This window comes from Nipponia nippon, unplaced genomic scaffold, assembly GCF_047370975.1.
Source record: "Nipponia nippon isolate SJK-2023a ecotype South Korea unplaced genomic scaffold, ASM4737097v1 scaffold_9, whole genome shotgun sequence".
Taxonomy (NCBI): Eukaryota; Metazoa; Chordata; class Aves; order Pelecaniformes; family Threskiornithidae; genus Nipponia; species Nipponia nippon.
Window position 1 is genome coordinate 35,474,517 of NW_028262413.1, and position 17,385 is coordinate 35,491,901.

Genomic DNA, 17,385 nt, shown 5'->3' on the forward strand with positions numbered 1-17,385 from the left:
GATTCAGTGCCCCTTCATGATCTCCTTTAGATGCACACCCTTAAAAAACTGACCTAGTTTCTATATGCTGCTTTCTTGTATTTGAAGCCATTGAAGAACTTGTGCTTTTCCTGAGGTTCTTAATTTACTTCCCATCCTTCCTCTGTACTGTATAGTTTACACTTGTTGCCTTAAAGAAATAATTTAATTAAGGAACTGCTGAATCCTCAAAACTGTGTTTTTCCTCACATTAATTTCCTAAGAGATTTGAAAGAAATTCCTGAGGTTTGCATTCTTGTCTGTTGTCACTGCTTTGTTGTTCTGCTTCCTTTCAAAATTTATGAACTTCATCCTTTTAATGATCATTCTTCTATGTGTTGCTCTGTTTTTTACACCTCCAGACCATTTCTCCCTAGTTTAGTTAGAAGCAAATGTGGCACACCCACTGTTATCATTGCTTTTTCTATCATTAGGAAAAAATAGTCACTAGTGTCTTCTGTGATTTTCCTGTGCAATCTGCCCTGCTGTATCCCTTCCTGAACAAGGAATATGCACATGCCTCGAGTTCCCTACTGCTACACAATCCTGGTCTCTGGACGAATCTCTCAATTGCTCAAAAAAACTCACTTCCAGCTACTGGTTTGGGAGGCTTTTAGTAAAATTCACCTGTGCCAAAATGTTGACTTTACAGCTTCTGTTTTGATTTTGCCTGTTTTGATGCCTTTTCTGACCTGTCTCAGTCTGTCTTCTGGACCTTAAACTGTTCTGCCAAGAACCAGACAGAGAAAAGTAGATAGGGAGGGAAGAAAATACTTTATATAACTTGATACTACACCGTTAAGAAGTTTCAGTGGACTGTCTGAGACCTCCTATCCTGTCAGCTGGTGTCTGGGATTCAAAAAAGATCCTCAAGTAAAGCTGTTACGGACTCAGCTCTTCCCGTTTTGATCTGTAAAAGCAGCCAAAAGAACTCATTTTCGCCAAGCAGCAAAGGTCTTTTCTTCCCCTTTGCGCTGGTGGCGGGCCGGGGAGGCCGCGCAGGCCGCAGGAGCAGCGCCGCAGGGCCGTGCTGGGGACGGAGCTGCGTCCCGGGGTACCGCGGGGGTGCCAGCGAGGCGCCGGGGGTGCGGGGCCGACCCTCGGCCCCTGAGAGCTGCCCTGCGGGAAAGCCCAGGGGCGTCTCCCCGGGGTCCCTCGGGGCAGGGCCGGAGGCGGCTCCGGCTCCGCGGGCCGAGACCCGCCCGCTCGCCCGCCGGACTACATCTCCCAGCGTGCCCGGCAGCGGACGTGGCGTCAGGGGGCGGAGACGGAAGCGGCTGCTGCGCGGCGCTGGGCGCGCGGCCGTGCCGGCGGGGAGGCTGAGCGCGGAGGAAGTCTGGTCCCGCCGGCGCACCGTCGTGCGAGCCGCCGCCATCTTGTGCGGGAGGTGGTGGCAGCGCTGCGCTGCGCGGAGGAGCGGCGGTCGCGCCTCCCTCGCCTGCCCTCTCCCCGCCGTCCTGCTGCCGCGGCGCCATGTCTGCCGAGAGTCCCGAGCCCGCCTCGGCCGAGGAGCAGAAGGTGGGTGGCCGGCAGCCTCGCCGAGGAGCAGGAGGAGGCCCGCGGGGCTTCTCCCGCCTCCATCTGCGCGCTGAGGCGGAGCGGGGGCGCCGCGGCCGGGCCTCTCCTTCCCTCACCGGGGGCGCCTCGCGGGCCGCCGCGGCCCTTGAGGCAGCGTCTCCCGGGCCCGGCCGCCCTCCTCGCCGCGGCTGGAGCCCCCTCAGAGCAGCGGCCCTCGGCGCGGGGGAGCCCCGGCCCTTCTGCCGCCGCCCCTGGGGCCAGGGGGAGGCGGGCGGCTCTCCCCGGCCGCCCGCCACCGCCGGCTGGGGCGGGACGGGGCCTGCGGCGCGAGCGGCGCCGTGCTGCAGGCCGGGGCGGCTGGGAGGGCGCGGGCCCCGCGGCGGGCGGAGGCTGGAGGCGGAGGAGCGGCACCACCATGTTGGCTTCTGCACTGGGGAGCTCTTGCTCTCTGGTAGATCGCTGGCCTGGGCGGGCCGGGGCCCTTCCTGGCTCCCTAGGCCGGCCCCGGCCCCGCTCTCCGCCGGCTGCTCTGCCGGCCGGGGCGTCCCGGGGAAGGGATTTCAGCTCGCAGTCGCAGCGGCTGGAGGCCAGCGATAATCCGGTGGCTAAACTTTTGTTTCACTTTTAGAAAATTCTCAGCTTTTAATGTAAGGCATTTAGGAGGAGAAATATCCAAAACACGATGGCTGTGGCCTGTTCTAGTTAAGGCTTTTGGAAAGAATAGCTGGCTGGGTTATCTTGTGATGGCACTATTATGTCATCTCTGTAACTAATAATTTTATAGTTTCTTAAGAGGGATTTGGCTTCACAGATGACTGTGTGCTGTTAGCAGTTTTCCTCTGTTGGCTGTGACTTTAAGAAGCCGTTTGTTTTTTAGTCTCATCATTGCTGTATGGACTCAATTGCAATCTCCACAGCTATTTCTGATAGGGAGCAGTTATGAAACACAAGTACTGCTTTGAAGGACGCTGAAGGAAAAAGCTTTATCTGCCTCAGCTGTCAAGTTTTTGTTTAATAATTCACAATTTGTAATATGAGTTAGTCATACAAGTAGAGCTTTGGGGGTTAATATGGAATGATACCTTCTCAATAGGTGCAGTAATCAGAACCAGCTTCGATGGCAGGTCTGTAATCTACTCTTAAATGCGTATGTTCTGCAGATCGACTTTACGTTTATGTTAGGTAGACTACTGAAGGGATACCGTTCCTGTTCAAAGCCTATAAAAATAAATCCTGGCCTATGCAACACTCCTAGAATAGCTCTGTAATAAGAGCATAGTAAAACATGTGGTAGCAAGTTTATTGTGATGCCTTCTAGTGTGTTCTGATGAAGTCAGGTGACTGGGGCTGATTTTGCTAACTGAATTTCAGGCTGAAGTCTTGACATGCAGTGCTTATGCACTGTTTCGAAAAATGACCCTTTATTTGAGAGGCGGGAGGCCCTTACTGATCTGCTAATTTCATTTTAATCTGATGAGGTGTTCTAGGCAAATTAATAATGTCAATAAAATAAAACTTTGTTTTCTGTGAGTTTATATCCTGTTAGGATACTGTGATATCAGTGCTATTATGGCATTGCAATATTAACCTTCATTAAAACTGTCTGGGTAGGCAAAATTGAACATTGATTCAGTTAATGCTTAGCTCTGAAATACTTATATAAACAACCCATTTTGCAGTACTTATGTGTGTTTAAAAAAGATGAAGCCCATAAATGAACTTTAAGGCAGAGTTTTCATGACCAGACCGCTTTTCTAAACTTTTCTAACATGCTGTAAGAAGCTTGTGCATGTGTTAGGCAAGAAAGGTGTTAAACAAGAGAGTGATACAAATTGAAAACTTGCCAAAGACCAGCATTTCCTGTTCTCCATGTGAAAACCCAGGATAGTGGCAGGAGGAAGTTCAGCAACAAAGAAACTTTAGACATTGGAGAACACATGCTTGGTTGTCTGACTCTCTTTTTGCCTTAGAAGCCTATATTTTTCAGGAAGCTGTTAGAGGTGGTGCATTTTGTTTCTGGACTGGCTTTTGCCACATCAGTTCGCTGTAGAGTTGTGCTGTTGTCACGTTTTCCCCATTTTCTGCTTTACATTTTGTCTGATGTCTTTTGCTAAAGAGGATAAGCTCTTCATACCAGAGTTTGAAAAGGCTGATGGCTCTTTTTTTAGCCATGCAGTTCAGTTGTCCAACAGATATGGGACTTTACGCTGTTAGTGCCTCTGCAAAGATTAAAAGCAAAAGCTATCTTTAAATGAGTTAGGTAACTACTGCTTTCCTGGTAGATCCTTTTGATGAAGTAAGCAGACTTCATTAGCTGTGTCAAATTCCTGTCAAGAACTAAAATTATAACTTTTGTGTGGTTGTCACTAGGAAGAAGAGCGTGGTATAGCTTGATTTCCGCCGCCCCCCAATCATTTGTTAGTCACTTGGTTGTTGCTTCTGTAACTCAAGGGAGAATGTTGTAAATGTATGAATAGCCTTGCCAGCTGGGTTAAAGCCTTTATGGCTCAACAACACATCTCCAAGAGTGCTCAATACCCTCTAGTCCACAGAAGAACATAAGGTCAGGACATGCATGCCGTGATCTTCCCCAGAAAACTATCCCAGGTCTCGGCAATCTGTGGTTTAAAAGCCTTCTGAGCTGCAAATGAACACATCAAGTTGCTTTCTGAATCCATCAAATTCTTGGCACCCCCTGTATCCTTTGGCAAGGAGTTCTGCAGCTTAACCATATTTTATATGACGAACTGTTGTCTTAAGTATTTTTTGAACCTGCTGTCAGCTGGTTTTGTTTGATGCCCCAAGTCTTTATATTGAAATTCTTTAATTGCATAGTTTTTTGTCTTAGTTGTTCTTGGTCATCAAGAATAAGTGACCATAGTCTGTATCCTTTTCAGCTGCATTGATGCATAACACAGTATTTTGTGTTTTGATTGCCTGCTGTGCGATTATTTGTCAGCCCTGTGAGTTTGCATAAATGTCTCCTTTGATGCACCATAATACATATTTATGTAAGCTATTTATTGTTGGCCCTCTGTTCTTAACTATCTCCTTTTGGTTAGTATTGGCAAAACATGCCCCCTCAAATGATTTGTCTGTTGGCTCAACAGTGAGTACCCGGTGATTCAGCATTAGATGTTGAAAGTGTTTAGCTGAAAGGATTGCTTTTGAGAAAATACTTTCTGTGATGGCATGATAATAAAGCACAAGAGGAAGGACAGCAGCTGAAGAATGATCTTTACAACACATGAAAACTGAGCCCTTGGCTAGTATGATATTATATAGTGAGAAATAGTATAGTTCTATGTTCAGTAGTGTCAGGGAAACTTTGCCTTCTATATTTATTTGTATTTTGCATCGTATTGCCTAGCCTGGTTTTCATCTAATAAAAAGCATTGGTTCCTGTCCTCATAGAAGTTTCTTTTAGACTGTAAGGAGAATTTCTGTCTTTCCTTGGTCGAACTGTTAATTCAGATTCTCACTGTATTATGCAAAGCTGTCTTTGAGATGTCTTGGCCTAATGGAGCAGCTAGGCAACGTTATATTCTAAATCTGATGTTACAACCTTTGCTTCTGAAGTTTCTTACCGAAAGATGTTGAATACTATAGAACTTTGAGATTTTATGAGAGAGAGAGGAAAGCACTGGGGTAGGCTAGTGTGGTGGCTCTAGTTCTTTGGCCATTCTGGTTTAAGTAGCTCCCAGCATCTTGTGTTCCTCTGTACTCCCTGCTGCTGTGCTGACATAGCTGGTTGTGCAGCTGCTTGGTGATCCAGACTGTGGAAACTGATCCAAATGAAACACAGCCCAACAAGGGAAAAAAAAAAAGTTACATTATTATTTTTCTGTTGAATTAATTTCTGTAACCCATTCATGTGGAGTACATGCAGTCATGCTGACTGATGCAGTGCAAAGGATGATGACACGGATGGAAAAGAGTGTGAAGGGGCTGCCTAAGCAGCTCTAAGGAGATACGAAACCTTAGTCACAGCTGAATGTGAGGCCCTCTTGATTTCAATGGCAATTCTTCTTTCCTGCCTAAAAGTCTTTCTGTGACTTCAGATGATAATAACAATTCAAGAACTACGGCAGTTAGTGCAAGTCAATATACGTTTTCCCTCAACTAGCAATGGTTTGCATGCAAAATATAATGGCCTTGGCCAAATACTGGAAAGTAGCAAAACAAGAATTTTGAATGGAAGATATTTTAGAAATTATCTAAGAGAAGAAATTGTACTTCATACATCAAATTGCTACATGGACTGGAACAGATGAGTGTAAAGTAGAGGTCATTGTTGGAAGGCTGGATGTACAAATCGCAGTTTTTGCCAAATGAGTCTCTTTGAATGATTAGTTTGAGCATCCATATTTTACAGTATACTCATAAAGTAGGCATTCTATTTTACACGAATGCACTATCCAACTGTCTTCATCCTCATAATTTTAGGATAATTATAAATGTGTATAGAGAAATACAGTATTGTTGCTATTAATAAGAGAGCAGGCATGTTTTTGAGACTGAGCTACTTTAACACTGTTTCACAGTGAATATCAACACATTACAGTTAGAGCAATCGTACAAACTCGATTGTGGCAATGCAATTGCTAGTTTGTCTGTGCAACTTCATGATCAAACAGGGGCAGTTGAAAAAAAAGTCCCGTGGCTCTTGCCCAGCTTTCAACATTTGTTTGTTCTTAGTGGAACCTTTGTTTTGACCAAAAAATGTTTTTTGTTTGGGGATTTTTTTTTTTCCAAAATGGAATAATTTGATTTTAATATAGACTACTTTTATGTGAGAGAGAAATGCATTAATTAGATTCAAACACGTCTCCAGGAAAGGCGTCTAAGATGGGAGGCTGAACTCCTACTTGCTGTCACTATTTGAGAGAAAATGTATGAAAATGTCTATTTGAATAATTGATGTGTTCACTCGGTAGCAGCAATCGGCATGTTGGTGAATTACCTGCGAAGGTAGTCTGCATAAGTAGTTCATTATTGTATACTTCATTTACAGTATTGCTAATTGTCTTTCAGGAAATGGAGGATAAGGTGATCAGCCCAGAAAAAGTTGAAGAAGCAAAATTGAAAGCAAGATATCCTCATCTGGGCCAGAAGCCAGGAGGCTCAGACTTCTTGAGGAAGAGGCTTCAAAAAGGAGTGAGTTCTTTATTGTCCACAGGGTATGGACAAGAAATTCCAAAATTCCTGTATCTGTGATTTTTTTTTTTCCACTCCACAGACCTTTGTGTGAGTAAGAGTGCTAAGAAATTTAAGCTTTGTCTGTGAAAGCACAAGGAAGAGAAATTTGTTTCCACAAAACAAATGCCAAATTGGCAGGGTAGCTGTTCACAGCATCAGTGACTCCACTGCACTTTTTAGAAAAAATTAAACTTAGCAGCTGGTTCAGTGCTGCTGTGATAGACTTCATAAAAAACATTACAGTGAACATTAAGGGTCAGAACCTCATCTCTGTTTTGTACTGATCTTATCTTGCCCATTCTTAATGTCCCCAAAATGTATGTCTCTTATTAGTCATGTTTTTAGCACATGAAAGGTTAGTGTCTGCTGTGTCACACCAGGCACCACCTGACATCAGTGGCTTGAGAGTGTTGGTGTAATTCTGAATATACACCCTAACCAAAAAAATAATGATAGAAGAATGAAGAGTGAGTTAGTATTTCAATATTGTTCTGCATTTAACCAGTGTATCTTATTTTCTTAGTTATTCAACTGTTTGGTTTTCTTTAGTTTAATTATTCATGAAGTGATTATGTCATGCCTTTCAGGCACGCTAGAACTCTGTTCTTGGAATGATCCTAGTATATCACTACTTCTGATGGTGCTTTCATTGCTGTCATATTGTGGTTTGTGTTGTTTTTTGTTTTTTTACTATCGCCTAGGCCCTTTGAGTGCACACAATGATTCCAAGTATAAATCCTTCGCAAACCAGCTGTTGGAGTTCAGTGCTGATCTAATTCTGTGCTCTCTGGTAACATCTCTTGTGAATTGTTACTGTTGGGAGGTTTTTGGATAAGCTTTCTCTTGTAAGTTGGAGCATATGCAGCATAGCTAATGGCTGCTGGGCATGGGCAGGTGGTAGATTAGGTGACTCCTTTTGTGAGTTATGCTGTTATGTGGTTAAAGGCAGCCTAAACGAGACTTCAGTGGGTTCAGTGTATGTGTAGACACAGAAGGGAGAAGGTAAGTGTGTATTGTGATGATAATTGAAGAAAACAGGCCAGCATCCACTCCCTAAGGATTGATGGCCATAAAGGAATTATGACTGCTTGCACTCAGTGCAAATGTGAGGAAAACTCACCACCAACAGTAACAATCTGTACAATATCTTCATGTTGATTATAGCACTATTTAATGCAAAGGTTGTGGCAGCCTATATTTTCAAATTTGAGCAGAGGTAGATCAGTGGGCATCTTAATTGACTAAGTGTTTGGGATTTTGCTACTTCGATGAAAAATGGCATAAAGCTGTAGATTCTAATTTGTAATCTGCCTTCTTCAGTTCTCCACTCCTGATGTGGTGGTTAATAACTTTCTTCCATTTTATTTTTTATTACTTTTGTTTAGTGTGCTCAGTGTCTTAAATGAGGAAGCATCTTTACTTGGTATAGACGCCTGGTGTACTTTGGGCTGCCTGGATTGCTGAAGTTTAAAATAGAGTGAGGATAGTGAATATGCTTTCAGATAGTGCTTCTGACACGAAGATACCTGGACAGGCATAGTCAGTTTGAAAGGGATGATCAAATACAGGCCGTCTATGAGAAGCTAGAGTAAATGAGAGGAAAATACAGGAATAAGTTAAAGGAAGAAATGGACTGATATTCTAACGCATGAAAGATGGTAGGTTTTCTCAGATATTCTTCTAAATGTATGTAGCCAACTGTAGCCCAGATTTTCTTTGATTTGGCAACTAGGACATGCTCTGCACATTGATATTTGCTCTCCAGAAACGTTCTGCATTGGGTGCACACACCATTATTAGCACACTTTCTCCAGAATAACAGTAGATGAGAACCATGCTACACCATGCTCCTGTAGAGGGATTCTATTTGGAGCTCTTACATGGACAGAAATAGGTATCTGTTAACAGCAGTAACACATTTAAAGATTGAGCAATTCTGTTATTACCTAGTTGCTGTTTAAAAGATTTTGGTTTCTTCAGTCTTGAAGGGCAAAATATGAAAGCCTTTTTCCAAATCAGATTACGTTATGACTTGAGGTCTAGTCTGCTGATGCAGTGCTAGAACATTGTGGTGTAAACAGGGGTTACACCATCAGAAGGATTGAATTGGGAAGGCTTATGAATAGAAGTGTGTGGTTCAGATGTACTACTGATGGCATGGGAAAAACAGATTTGGTAACTTTAAGGCTCTGGCAGGGAACATTTAAAGCCTTCAGGAAGCCTTGCATAAACACCCCCCACCCCCCTTAGGTAAAGGCCTGTTAAGTCAGGTGTTGAAATTACTTCTCTCTAACAACTGCTGCTACTGAACATTTTGCAGCTGGTTAGTACTAATGCAAAATAAAGAGTATGCTAGTAATATGCTGCCTGGAAGCACTTAAACATAGCAGGTAGCGATGGCTGTTCGTTCAACTGACTGAGGAACAAGCCTATATTAAGCTAACGAGGGATTGTTCTCTTTAGAGATGATTGTGATTGGAAGCAGCAGTTGCTAGTGTAAATCTTTGTCCTGAATCTAAATTTTTTTGGCCTAGTATGACAATCTGTTCAAAGTCATGTGTTACAAGTACCTTAACGGTAGACCTCAAAGAAAGATGTAAACAAAATACAACTTTTCCTGCGATTGTGTCAATGAGCAGTTGAGGACTTGATGCAGACCTTGGATGAAATTCCATGCCTCATCTTACTTACCATGATGCAGATAAATCATAACAGTCATTTGGCTTCAACATCCATAGATAACTTAATATCTGACAACAAAAAAAAACTGTTAAAGGTAATGCTGATAAAAATATACTGAAATATTAAGGAGCACTGTTTTAGAAATTCAAACTTCATATAATCACTTTGGTATTCAGAAGACACCTGGAGCATGGGATAAGAATTTCCTTCACACAGTGCTTTTCAGAAGGACTACACAGTAGATTTGACTTTGCTAAATAATTGGTTTGGGAACTTTAGGGATTACAAGTTTCACTGGTTTAATGTATGCAGATAAGAGGTTTTCTTGTTAGCATGCAGTTGCATGCTGCTTTGATCTTCTGGTATGATAGAGCAGGCTCTGTTCGCCAGCTTTAGTTCATGCATTGTTTGGTTATTCGGTGTAGCAGAACTTGTTCACTGCAACAAAATTTACGAACCCCAAGGTTTCACTTGTGGGAGACCAGAGCTCTTGGGAAAACCAGGACAAAAATAGTGTTTATGTATGGTGTGAGTTTAAGGGTATACGTAGAACCTTAACTGTATGCTTACCTAATGTTAAGAGTTTAGCTATGTGTGCCTAATAGTCTTGATAAGATTTTTTTTTTCCTGATCGACATAGAGCTACTTTGCCAAATTGGGAAGACTTTATAACTGTTTTTAAAATTTAAAGAATCTATTTAACTATGTAATTCAGTGTATGCATCTGATAAGCTTTCAGACTTTTAAATATATGTGTGTTTTGTCTTCTAGCAAAAATACTTTGATTCTGGTGATTACAACATGGCTAAAGCAAAGATGAAGAATAAGCAACTGCCTACTGCAGCTCCTGACAAGACAGAAGTCACTGGTGACCATATTCCTACTCCACAGGATCTTCCACAGCGGAAACCATCTCTTGTTGCTAGCAAGCTGGCTGGCTGACGAGAACAGCTGAACTGCATGATTATTCTCATTCCTGTTATTTCTCCTTAATAGTTATTTCTCACCCTCACATCCCCCTTTTTCTTTCTTACACTAAGTCATGAGACTGACAGCTTTGCAGGTAGCGATAGCATGTGCTGCTATTGTAAGGGAGTACTGTTAAGAGTAAAACGTGTAGTATTTGGACTAGTTGAGAAAAATGCACTGATTAAAAAGGACAAGTTTGGTTAGAGCAATGTAATCTACTTGAAAATGTACATATTGCCCGTTTCCTAGTGTAGGACTGGTTCCAGCAAGTGACATCGCAAGTTTTACAACTTCTAATGTTTCTGCTTTTGTTTGTTCATCTTAATTACAGCATATTTGTATTTAATATAACCTCCAGTTGTGTTGGGTTTTTCTTCTGTGTTTGGGTTTGTTGTCTAAAATAGAGGTTTAGACCACAAGTTGCTAGATGGTAAAGCATGTATAAAAACAAAGACAGGGCTCTGATTGAATTTTGTTTCTGCTTTTGAACTTGAACGGCCTTAAATCTGTTTCAGCTTTAACAATAGAGTTTTTACTTGGGCAATATTTGCCCATTCTGGTGTAACTCTTGTGAATCTAGTGCTTATTGACAACTGCCTGTTGAAGCTGGTATTCTTTTCAGTTCCGTAGCTTAGACACACTTTTGTTGAAGATGTGAATGAAGTGTGCATGTGCATAGACTGTTGAATTCACTCTTGTGCCATTTTTGTAAATACAATAGTTTTGCACAACCTTTTGCAAACGTCTATTAGTTTTACATTTTAAAAAGCAGATAATGTGCCAATCAAAGCACAAGTGATTCTGTATCTTTCAAAGTCTTGTCCTGAAACTAAGAGCCCAGAATCTTGCTACTGAAAGTAAAAATTGAATACCTGAAATTTGTGAAACACTTATATTTACACTTGACTCAGCATTATGCTCTTGCGGTTGTATGTTTTGTTTTGCAACAATGTCCAGCATTCAGATATAAATCTGGAATTTGTACCTATATTTGGAGGCAAGTGCCCTTTCTGTTCAGCAGCTCTTTAAGCTTTTAAAGCTGAAATGCTCTGTCTGATGACATGGGAGATGGTTAAATGTAATGTTCTAGAGAGTTTCCTGTGTGGCAAACTCCAAATCTAGGCTTGCTAAGGTTTGATACGCAATTGTCTGTGGGCTATTTTAGACTTCTGGAAGCGGAAGGGTATAATTCTTTTTTTTTTTTTCTTGGATTCCCGAAGTGGTATTAAACTAACTCCTTTTCTCTTTGTTATACAGCAGCCCCTCATTGGCTTTGGGGAAACAAAGAACTGGAAGTGGTATTTATATAACGGCCTATTGAGAAAATAGGTAACTTTTCATGTCAGAAAATAGGAATGAACTTCAGTTCTTCTTTATGATGCAGGTCGTAAGTACTAGATTGCCAAAACACATAGTTAATATTAGACAGGTAACTTGATGCATTTAGAAGCATGTTTGTTCAATGAAATCAGAATATTAAAAGTGCAGTATGATCCATAATGTAATTGATTTCAGTATAGGTCACAGCCTTGATGCTCTTTGGGAGTATAAGAAACTCTTTGAAGAGATCAGTGTACTGAATACTTCTTTCTTTAAAGAAACGGTTCTGAAACAGCCTATTAAAAACAAAGCACCGATGTGGGTATTGTAAGAGAAAACACTCTTAAAGATGCGTGTTTTTAGAAGGATGTGCTTTGTGTTGACATACTCAGAAAGGTCTTACAAGATAAAGGATAGCTAGTCAAAAAGAACACTGGCCTGTATTTTCTGCAATGCTCTCTTCTAAAGGCAAACATAAGAAAACGATCAAGAGAAAATGAAAAATCTTAATTTGGTTCTGTTTTGATCAGAAAATAAGCAAAGTATTTTGGTTCAGAGAAGTCATTCCAGACAATTTTGAAATTGCTAACCTGATTCTTTTCAAGTCTGTATAGCCCTTTTCCATAATTAAATGGGCTCTGTCAAACCTGTCCTTATACCTTATCCTCCACTAGTAGTAAAAGAATTCGTGATTTTTTTCAGAACAGGTTGAAGAAATGGACTTACTTGACTTCTTTAAGTAAGAAATTAGGCTGAGAGAATAGCAAGGAAGCTAGATATATCGAAGCAAACTGCTTTTTATAGATGTTTGTCCTAATGTGAAAATCCCTCTTTATTTTTGTATGTATAAATGAAATTGAAACTTAATGATAGGACTGGGCCTGAAACAAATTTTGAACAATTTAAGGTGACTTGCTGTGTATTGTCTGGTGCCACTATTCTGTAGCTCGCATAAGGTGAGCTTTCTTGATGTTTGGGAAGGTTTTAAAAAATAGCCATTTAAATTTAAACATTCCACTCACTTAGCTACAACTCAGCTTGTCCTGCTGGTTGGACAATGCAAGCTCTTCCGATGTTCACTCAGTGACTTGCAGTTCTTAATGATTACTACAAATTCAGCTATGAATATATTATCCATGTGTATATTTGAAGTACTGTAATACTAACTAGGTCAATGACTGATTATGAGCCTTCACATCTGACAGACCTCAGCAGCAGGCACAGATATTTTGATTCTATACACTGTATAAAACTTAAGTCCAATAATCACTTAACAGTAAATCAAACATGACTGCAGATCGATGCTTACTTTCAGCTTACTCCAGCAAGATAACTCAGCTACCCAAAATTATGTACATAATGTATTATATGAGTTTTACCATTTGATAATTACCTTTTTCAAAGAAGACCTGTCCACACTGTAGACTGGCAGTCCCTTTCATATCTTGCCTTTAAAGATAGACATTGTTTAGTTATTAGAGTAGTACTCATGTAGGCTTATAATAGCAGATAGCACCAACATTTTATTCGAGATAGTTAAGTGGATTAATTACAACTTCACAGATATGTCCCCAAATTTGTAGCGCCAAAGGCTTCCCTCTCATTGTTCTTGATGTAGTAGGACAGTGTTTGTGTAAAGGCCACAGGAGTACATTTTGTTGGACATATTTACACCCAGTCAAGATGTTAAGGTAATAAAAATGTCAATTGTTCTTTACAAACTTACACATTGTATAGTATACAGAATAAATTGATCTACTTAGTTTTTATTGCAACGTGGAGATTTGTCTCGTCTTTACTCTGGTTTCCTAAAAGACACTGCATACTTCGGTATTCTCTATGGAAAATTTCTAAAACATAAATCTTGCTACTCTGTATCATTAAAAATATGACTGGGCTTTGGTTTCTAGTATGTTAGACTACAGAATTACTTTAATGTAATCGCATTTATATATATTTCAGTGCTTATTTTTCTAATGAGGCAATTAAAGCTTATTGTTTGAAAATTCCGTAACAGATGATTGTTTTGGTCCCTTGCACTGAGTGAAGGGTATTTCTGGGAATTAGCTTGGTATGTAGAAGTTTGGATTGCTATAGACTGTATTGGCCTGAATATGGCAACATTTCCAAGAAATCAAGATGCTGGAAAAAGTCCAACTAATTTCATACTCAGACTGTGACTTAGGTGCTGATCTTTGTGCAACTTCAAGATCCACGTGGTGTATTTACACAATCAGCTCAGTCACCAAGGTCGTAGTAACACTCTCTATACTCTGCATCCCTAACAAACTGAGGAGAAAAATATCCAATTTAAGTAGCGTCATTCAAATACCATGCTGAGGCAGTGCAAAGGCTGCATTAACACTGGCATTAGTAACCTAAAGTAACTTACTGAATCTCTGCATGGGGAGTGGCATCAATCTTGAGGCGAAGGCAAACCATTTGAATACAGGCTTATTGCCCCAATCTGTTTCTAATTAGGGCTGTGGTAGGCACGGTTGCACAGACCTGCGCTCAGAGAAGCTTTGCGTTTAGTGGCTGTGCTTGCAGAACACGACCACGTTATTCAGGAGGGAGGCAAGATTGCAGTAACTTGTTTGTTTGATGGCTGGGGGGCTTTCTGTGAGGTTGGGAGGAACAGAGTGGGGGAACATGCAAGCAGGATGAATGTGTTTTTTGTTGGTGGTTTTTTTGTTGTTTTTTTTTTTTTTTAACTTAAAGTGGAGTTGGGCTGAATGTGTGGTTTCATTATTTATTCCTGCTTTAGTACAAGTGAGCTACCCTCTTTCCGATTCACATCTTTGGCTTTTTCATCCCAATTTCTGGCATCTATAGATCCAGAGTAGCTTGAAATCTGAAAAGTTCTATGTGTATTCAAAGCATTTATTCCCATTAAATATTTATCTTGATAATGTTTCTGGAGTACTAGCACAGAGGCAAACAGCCTTGAGCTCAACTGATGTGCTTGAAAAAGCTTTAGTTTAGGCGCAGATGACTGAATTATCCCTGTCTTTCTCAGGCGCTACATCTTTCTTCCAACAAGGATGCTGCTTGATATATGTTCGTGATAAATATTCTTGCATATTTACAGCAGGCACAGAAGTCTGTTTACTTACTGCTTTGGAAAATATTGACAAAGCCTCTGCTGATTTCAGATGGATGTTTATCTGACTTTGGCTTAAAATGGGAAGATGAAGTACTTTTTGTTTCTGACTTTGTCTAAATTTAATGACAGACTTCAGTTGTGTTTAGTTTTTTTACCTTATTGCAGAACAGCGTTGTAGCTCATTAAGAGAGGAACATGGTTGGATAACCTCTCAACTTCCCTTGACAATGTTACAGAATAACCAGATAACTATCATTGACGTTCCTGGTACAGGGAGTCTCCACAGGGACTGGATTCAACCTCTGCTGGTATTTCTGTCCATGTTAGTATGGTAGGGTTATTTCCTTACTGGGTTTGACAAAAAAACAACTGCAAGAGTCTTCCTTGAGAAACGGGATTTGGATTTTTAAATGTGCAGCAGTTTCTAGGAGTTGAATTATATGGCTGAAACTACAAGGATGCTTAAATGCAAGAATGGGAGCTATGGATTCTTCTGAACTTCAGGTCTGTTCTCAGGTGATGGTTTTTGTACTGTTGAAAAAAAAATCTGCTAATACATTGAAAAGAAAATATATATGCGATGTTCGAGAGACAAGAGAAATCTTCCTAGTATAAGCACAGATGGATCGAGGCAAGCTTTCTGCATAGGAGTCTCATCATGTAGGTTAAGAGTTCGTTGTGTCTTGTCTTTTCTGTAAGCCCCAAAAAACAGGGAGTAAATCCCAAGTGTTATCAGAATACGTGCATGGTACGTGATTTTCTCTTCCTACGTATCTCTCACATTACGTTTCAGAGTTCTTGACTGGTAACTGTTCAATCAGTACTGGCTGAAACCAGCCCTGTTTGTTTTCTACAGCTAAAAGTAACAGGCCTAATCCTTGTAGTGTGCGAATATAGGAAATGGTAGGAGGAGGATTTTAGCCTATGAATTCCTCAGTTAGCTTTGTCTTGTCTTTCCAGTGAAAGCCTCTTGGAGTTAAACTGATGGTCCATGTTTAATATACAAATGCTTTTCTGAAGGAGTGGATAGGCCCATCCACTGTGCCACATAAACCATCTCATATTCCTTATGTTAGCTGTATATATCATTTCTGTGCCTCTAATTTCCCTTTTTTGTTTGGCCAACAGAGAATCCACCGCTCGCTTGCGGTACAGCGTGACAGCAACAGAATAGGAAGTCCTAACTGAGAAGGGAATTTTTCTGCCACAGTTGAACAGATCGTGGATGTAAACAGAACGTAGATGTAAGAAAAAAGATAGGACAGATGCTTTGTAGTCACTTCTGAAAGAAATTACATAAACTAATCTCAATTCATAGAAGGATTATTTTCTATCTTTTTTTTTTGATTGGGTTCAAATTCAGTATAAAATTCTGCATGTGGACTGTGAGCTACGTCAGCCATATGTTGTCAGCTGGAATACCCTGGGGTATATGCTCTGAAATCAAATGCCATAAATGATCTTTTTGAAAAGATGCTGTGCAAGATACAAGATGAGGACATGTAAAATCTTGCCAGCAAATATTTGATGCAGGAGCTGCATGTTAAAGTAATAAATTAAGCAGTGCGTCTAGATATATTACCAACAGGTTGTTTCTTGGCAACTTTCAGTGCCCTCAATTCCTGTCCTTAATGACAGATTTGAAATCTTCATTTATGCAAATTGTGTCAAATCATAGCGTATTTTGGACTCAGATATCTATTTTTTGCTGGGGCTTATAAATACATTTGGCTCCTGAGCTCCAGCTGTGAATGGCTGATACAGTAATCCACAGTCCAGGCGAACTCCTGACATTAATGTCTTTGAATTTAGAATAGATATCATTCTGAGGAAAGGGTATTAAGTATTGGATATGAAGCAGCACACAGTTAGAAAGGAGGTTCAGGTCCCTTCTGAAAACGAAATTGTGAGATTTCTGTGGTGCGTAACATCCATATTCTTAGAATAAGCCTGTTAAAGGGGGATGATCACACTCTTAAATGAACCCCAAATCGCTTGTCTTTTGTGTTACACGTGAAAGGCGACTGGTAGCTCTGTAGTATAGATCTCTCTGTTTTGCCGTGGTGTACCCATGAAAAGCAGCTGTGTAAACTTCTTAGCCAAACACCTCACCCCTGACCTGGACACCAATTCGCAGGGACCAGTTCTTGGCTTCTCGTAGGACTGAGAGCAAGTGTCCAGCTCTGCTGAAGGGAGTGAGCCTCCTGGGCCTGGGGACAGTAACAGTAATCGTGGTTGATAATCCTGGACGTACTGGCAGAACATGGGAAGGACAGTATTCTTTTAACTCAATTCTCAGAGTTTCAACTCCGAACTCCCCCAGCAAAATCAAGATTTTTTTTTTTTTTTTTAACCTCTCTTTTGAATTTACTAACCTTAGTTTACTAGCTGTGAAGGCCATATATCTGTGCCTAAGACAAACAACTCCAGGTACGGCTCCATATTTTCATCTTAACTTTTTCATTTGTGCTTGCTACTTTTTCCATCTCCTTCTTTTAGATAGCAGCAGGAAAGTACAGCTAGATGACAGCATTTATTGGGAGTGTTTATTTTGGGAGTCAGGATAGTAACAG

The 17,385-nt window shown here is 40.9% G+C and overlaps 1 protein-coding gene across 1 annotated transcript; it reads left to right on the plus strand.

Annotated features, from left to right (window-relative positions):
* The first annotated feature begins 1,268 nt into the window (after nucleotides 1-1,268).
* Nucleotides 1,269-13,618, plus strand: ARPP19 (cAMP regulated phosphoprotein 19). Its single transcript, XM_087745370.1, has 3 exons — nucleotides 1,269-1,536; nucleotides 6,571-6,693; nucleotides 10,189-13,618. Exons 1-3 carry the CDS (start codon nucleotides 1,492-1,494, stop codon nucleotides 10,357-10,359), a joined length of 339 nt encoding a protein of 112 aa, XP_087601496.1. The 5' UTR covers nucleotides 1,269-1,491; the 3' UTR covers nucleotides 10,360-13,618.
* Nucleotides 13,619-17,385: the final 3,767 nt, after the last annotated feature.

Bases quoted from the DNA above. Each gene is read 5' to 3' on its own strand.
- ARPP19 (XM_087745370.1), top strand. From the start codon at position 1,492: ATGTCTGCCGAGAGTCCCGAGCCCGCCTCGGCCGAGGAGCAGAAG. The intron at 1,537-6,570 runs GTGGGTGGCCGG...ATTGTCTTTCAG, and splicing joins CCTCGGCCGAGGAGCAGAAG to GAAATGGAGGATAAGGTGAT. The intron at 6,694-10,188 runs GTGAGTTCTTTA...TTTGTCTTCTAG, and splicing joins GGAAGAGGCTTCAAAAAGGA to CAAAAATACTTTGATTCTGG.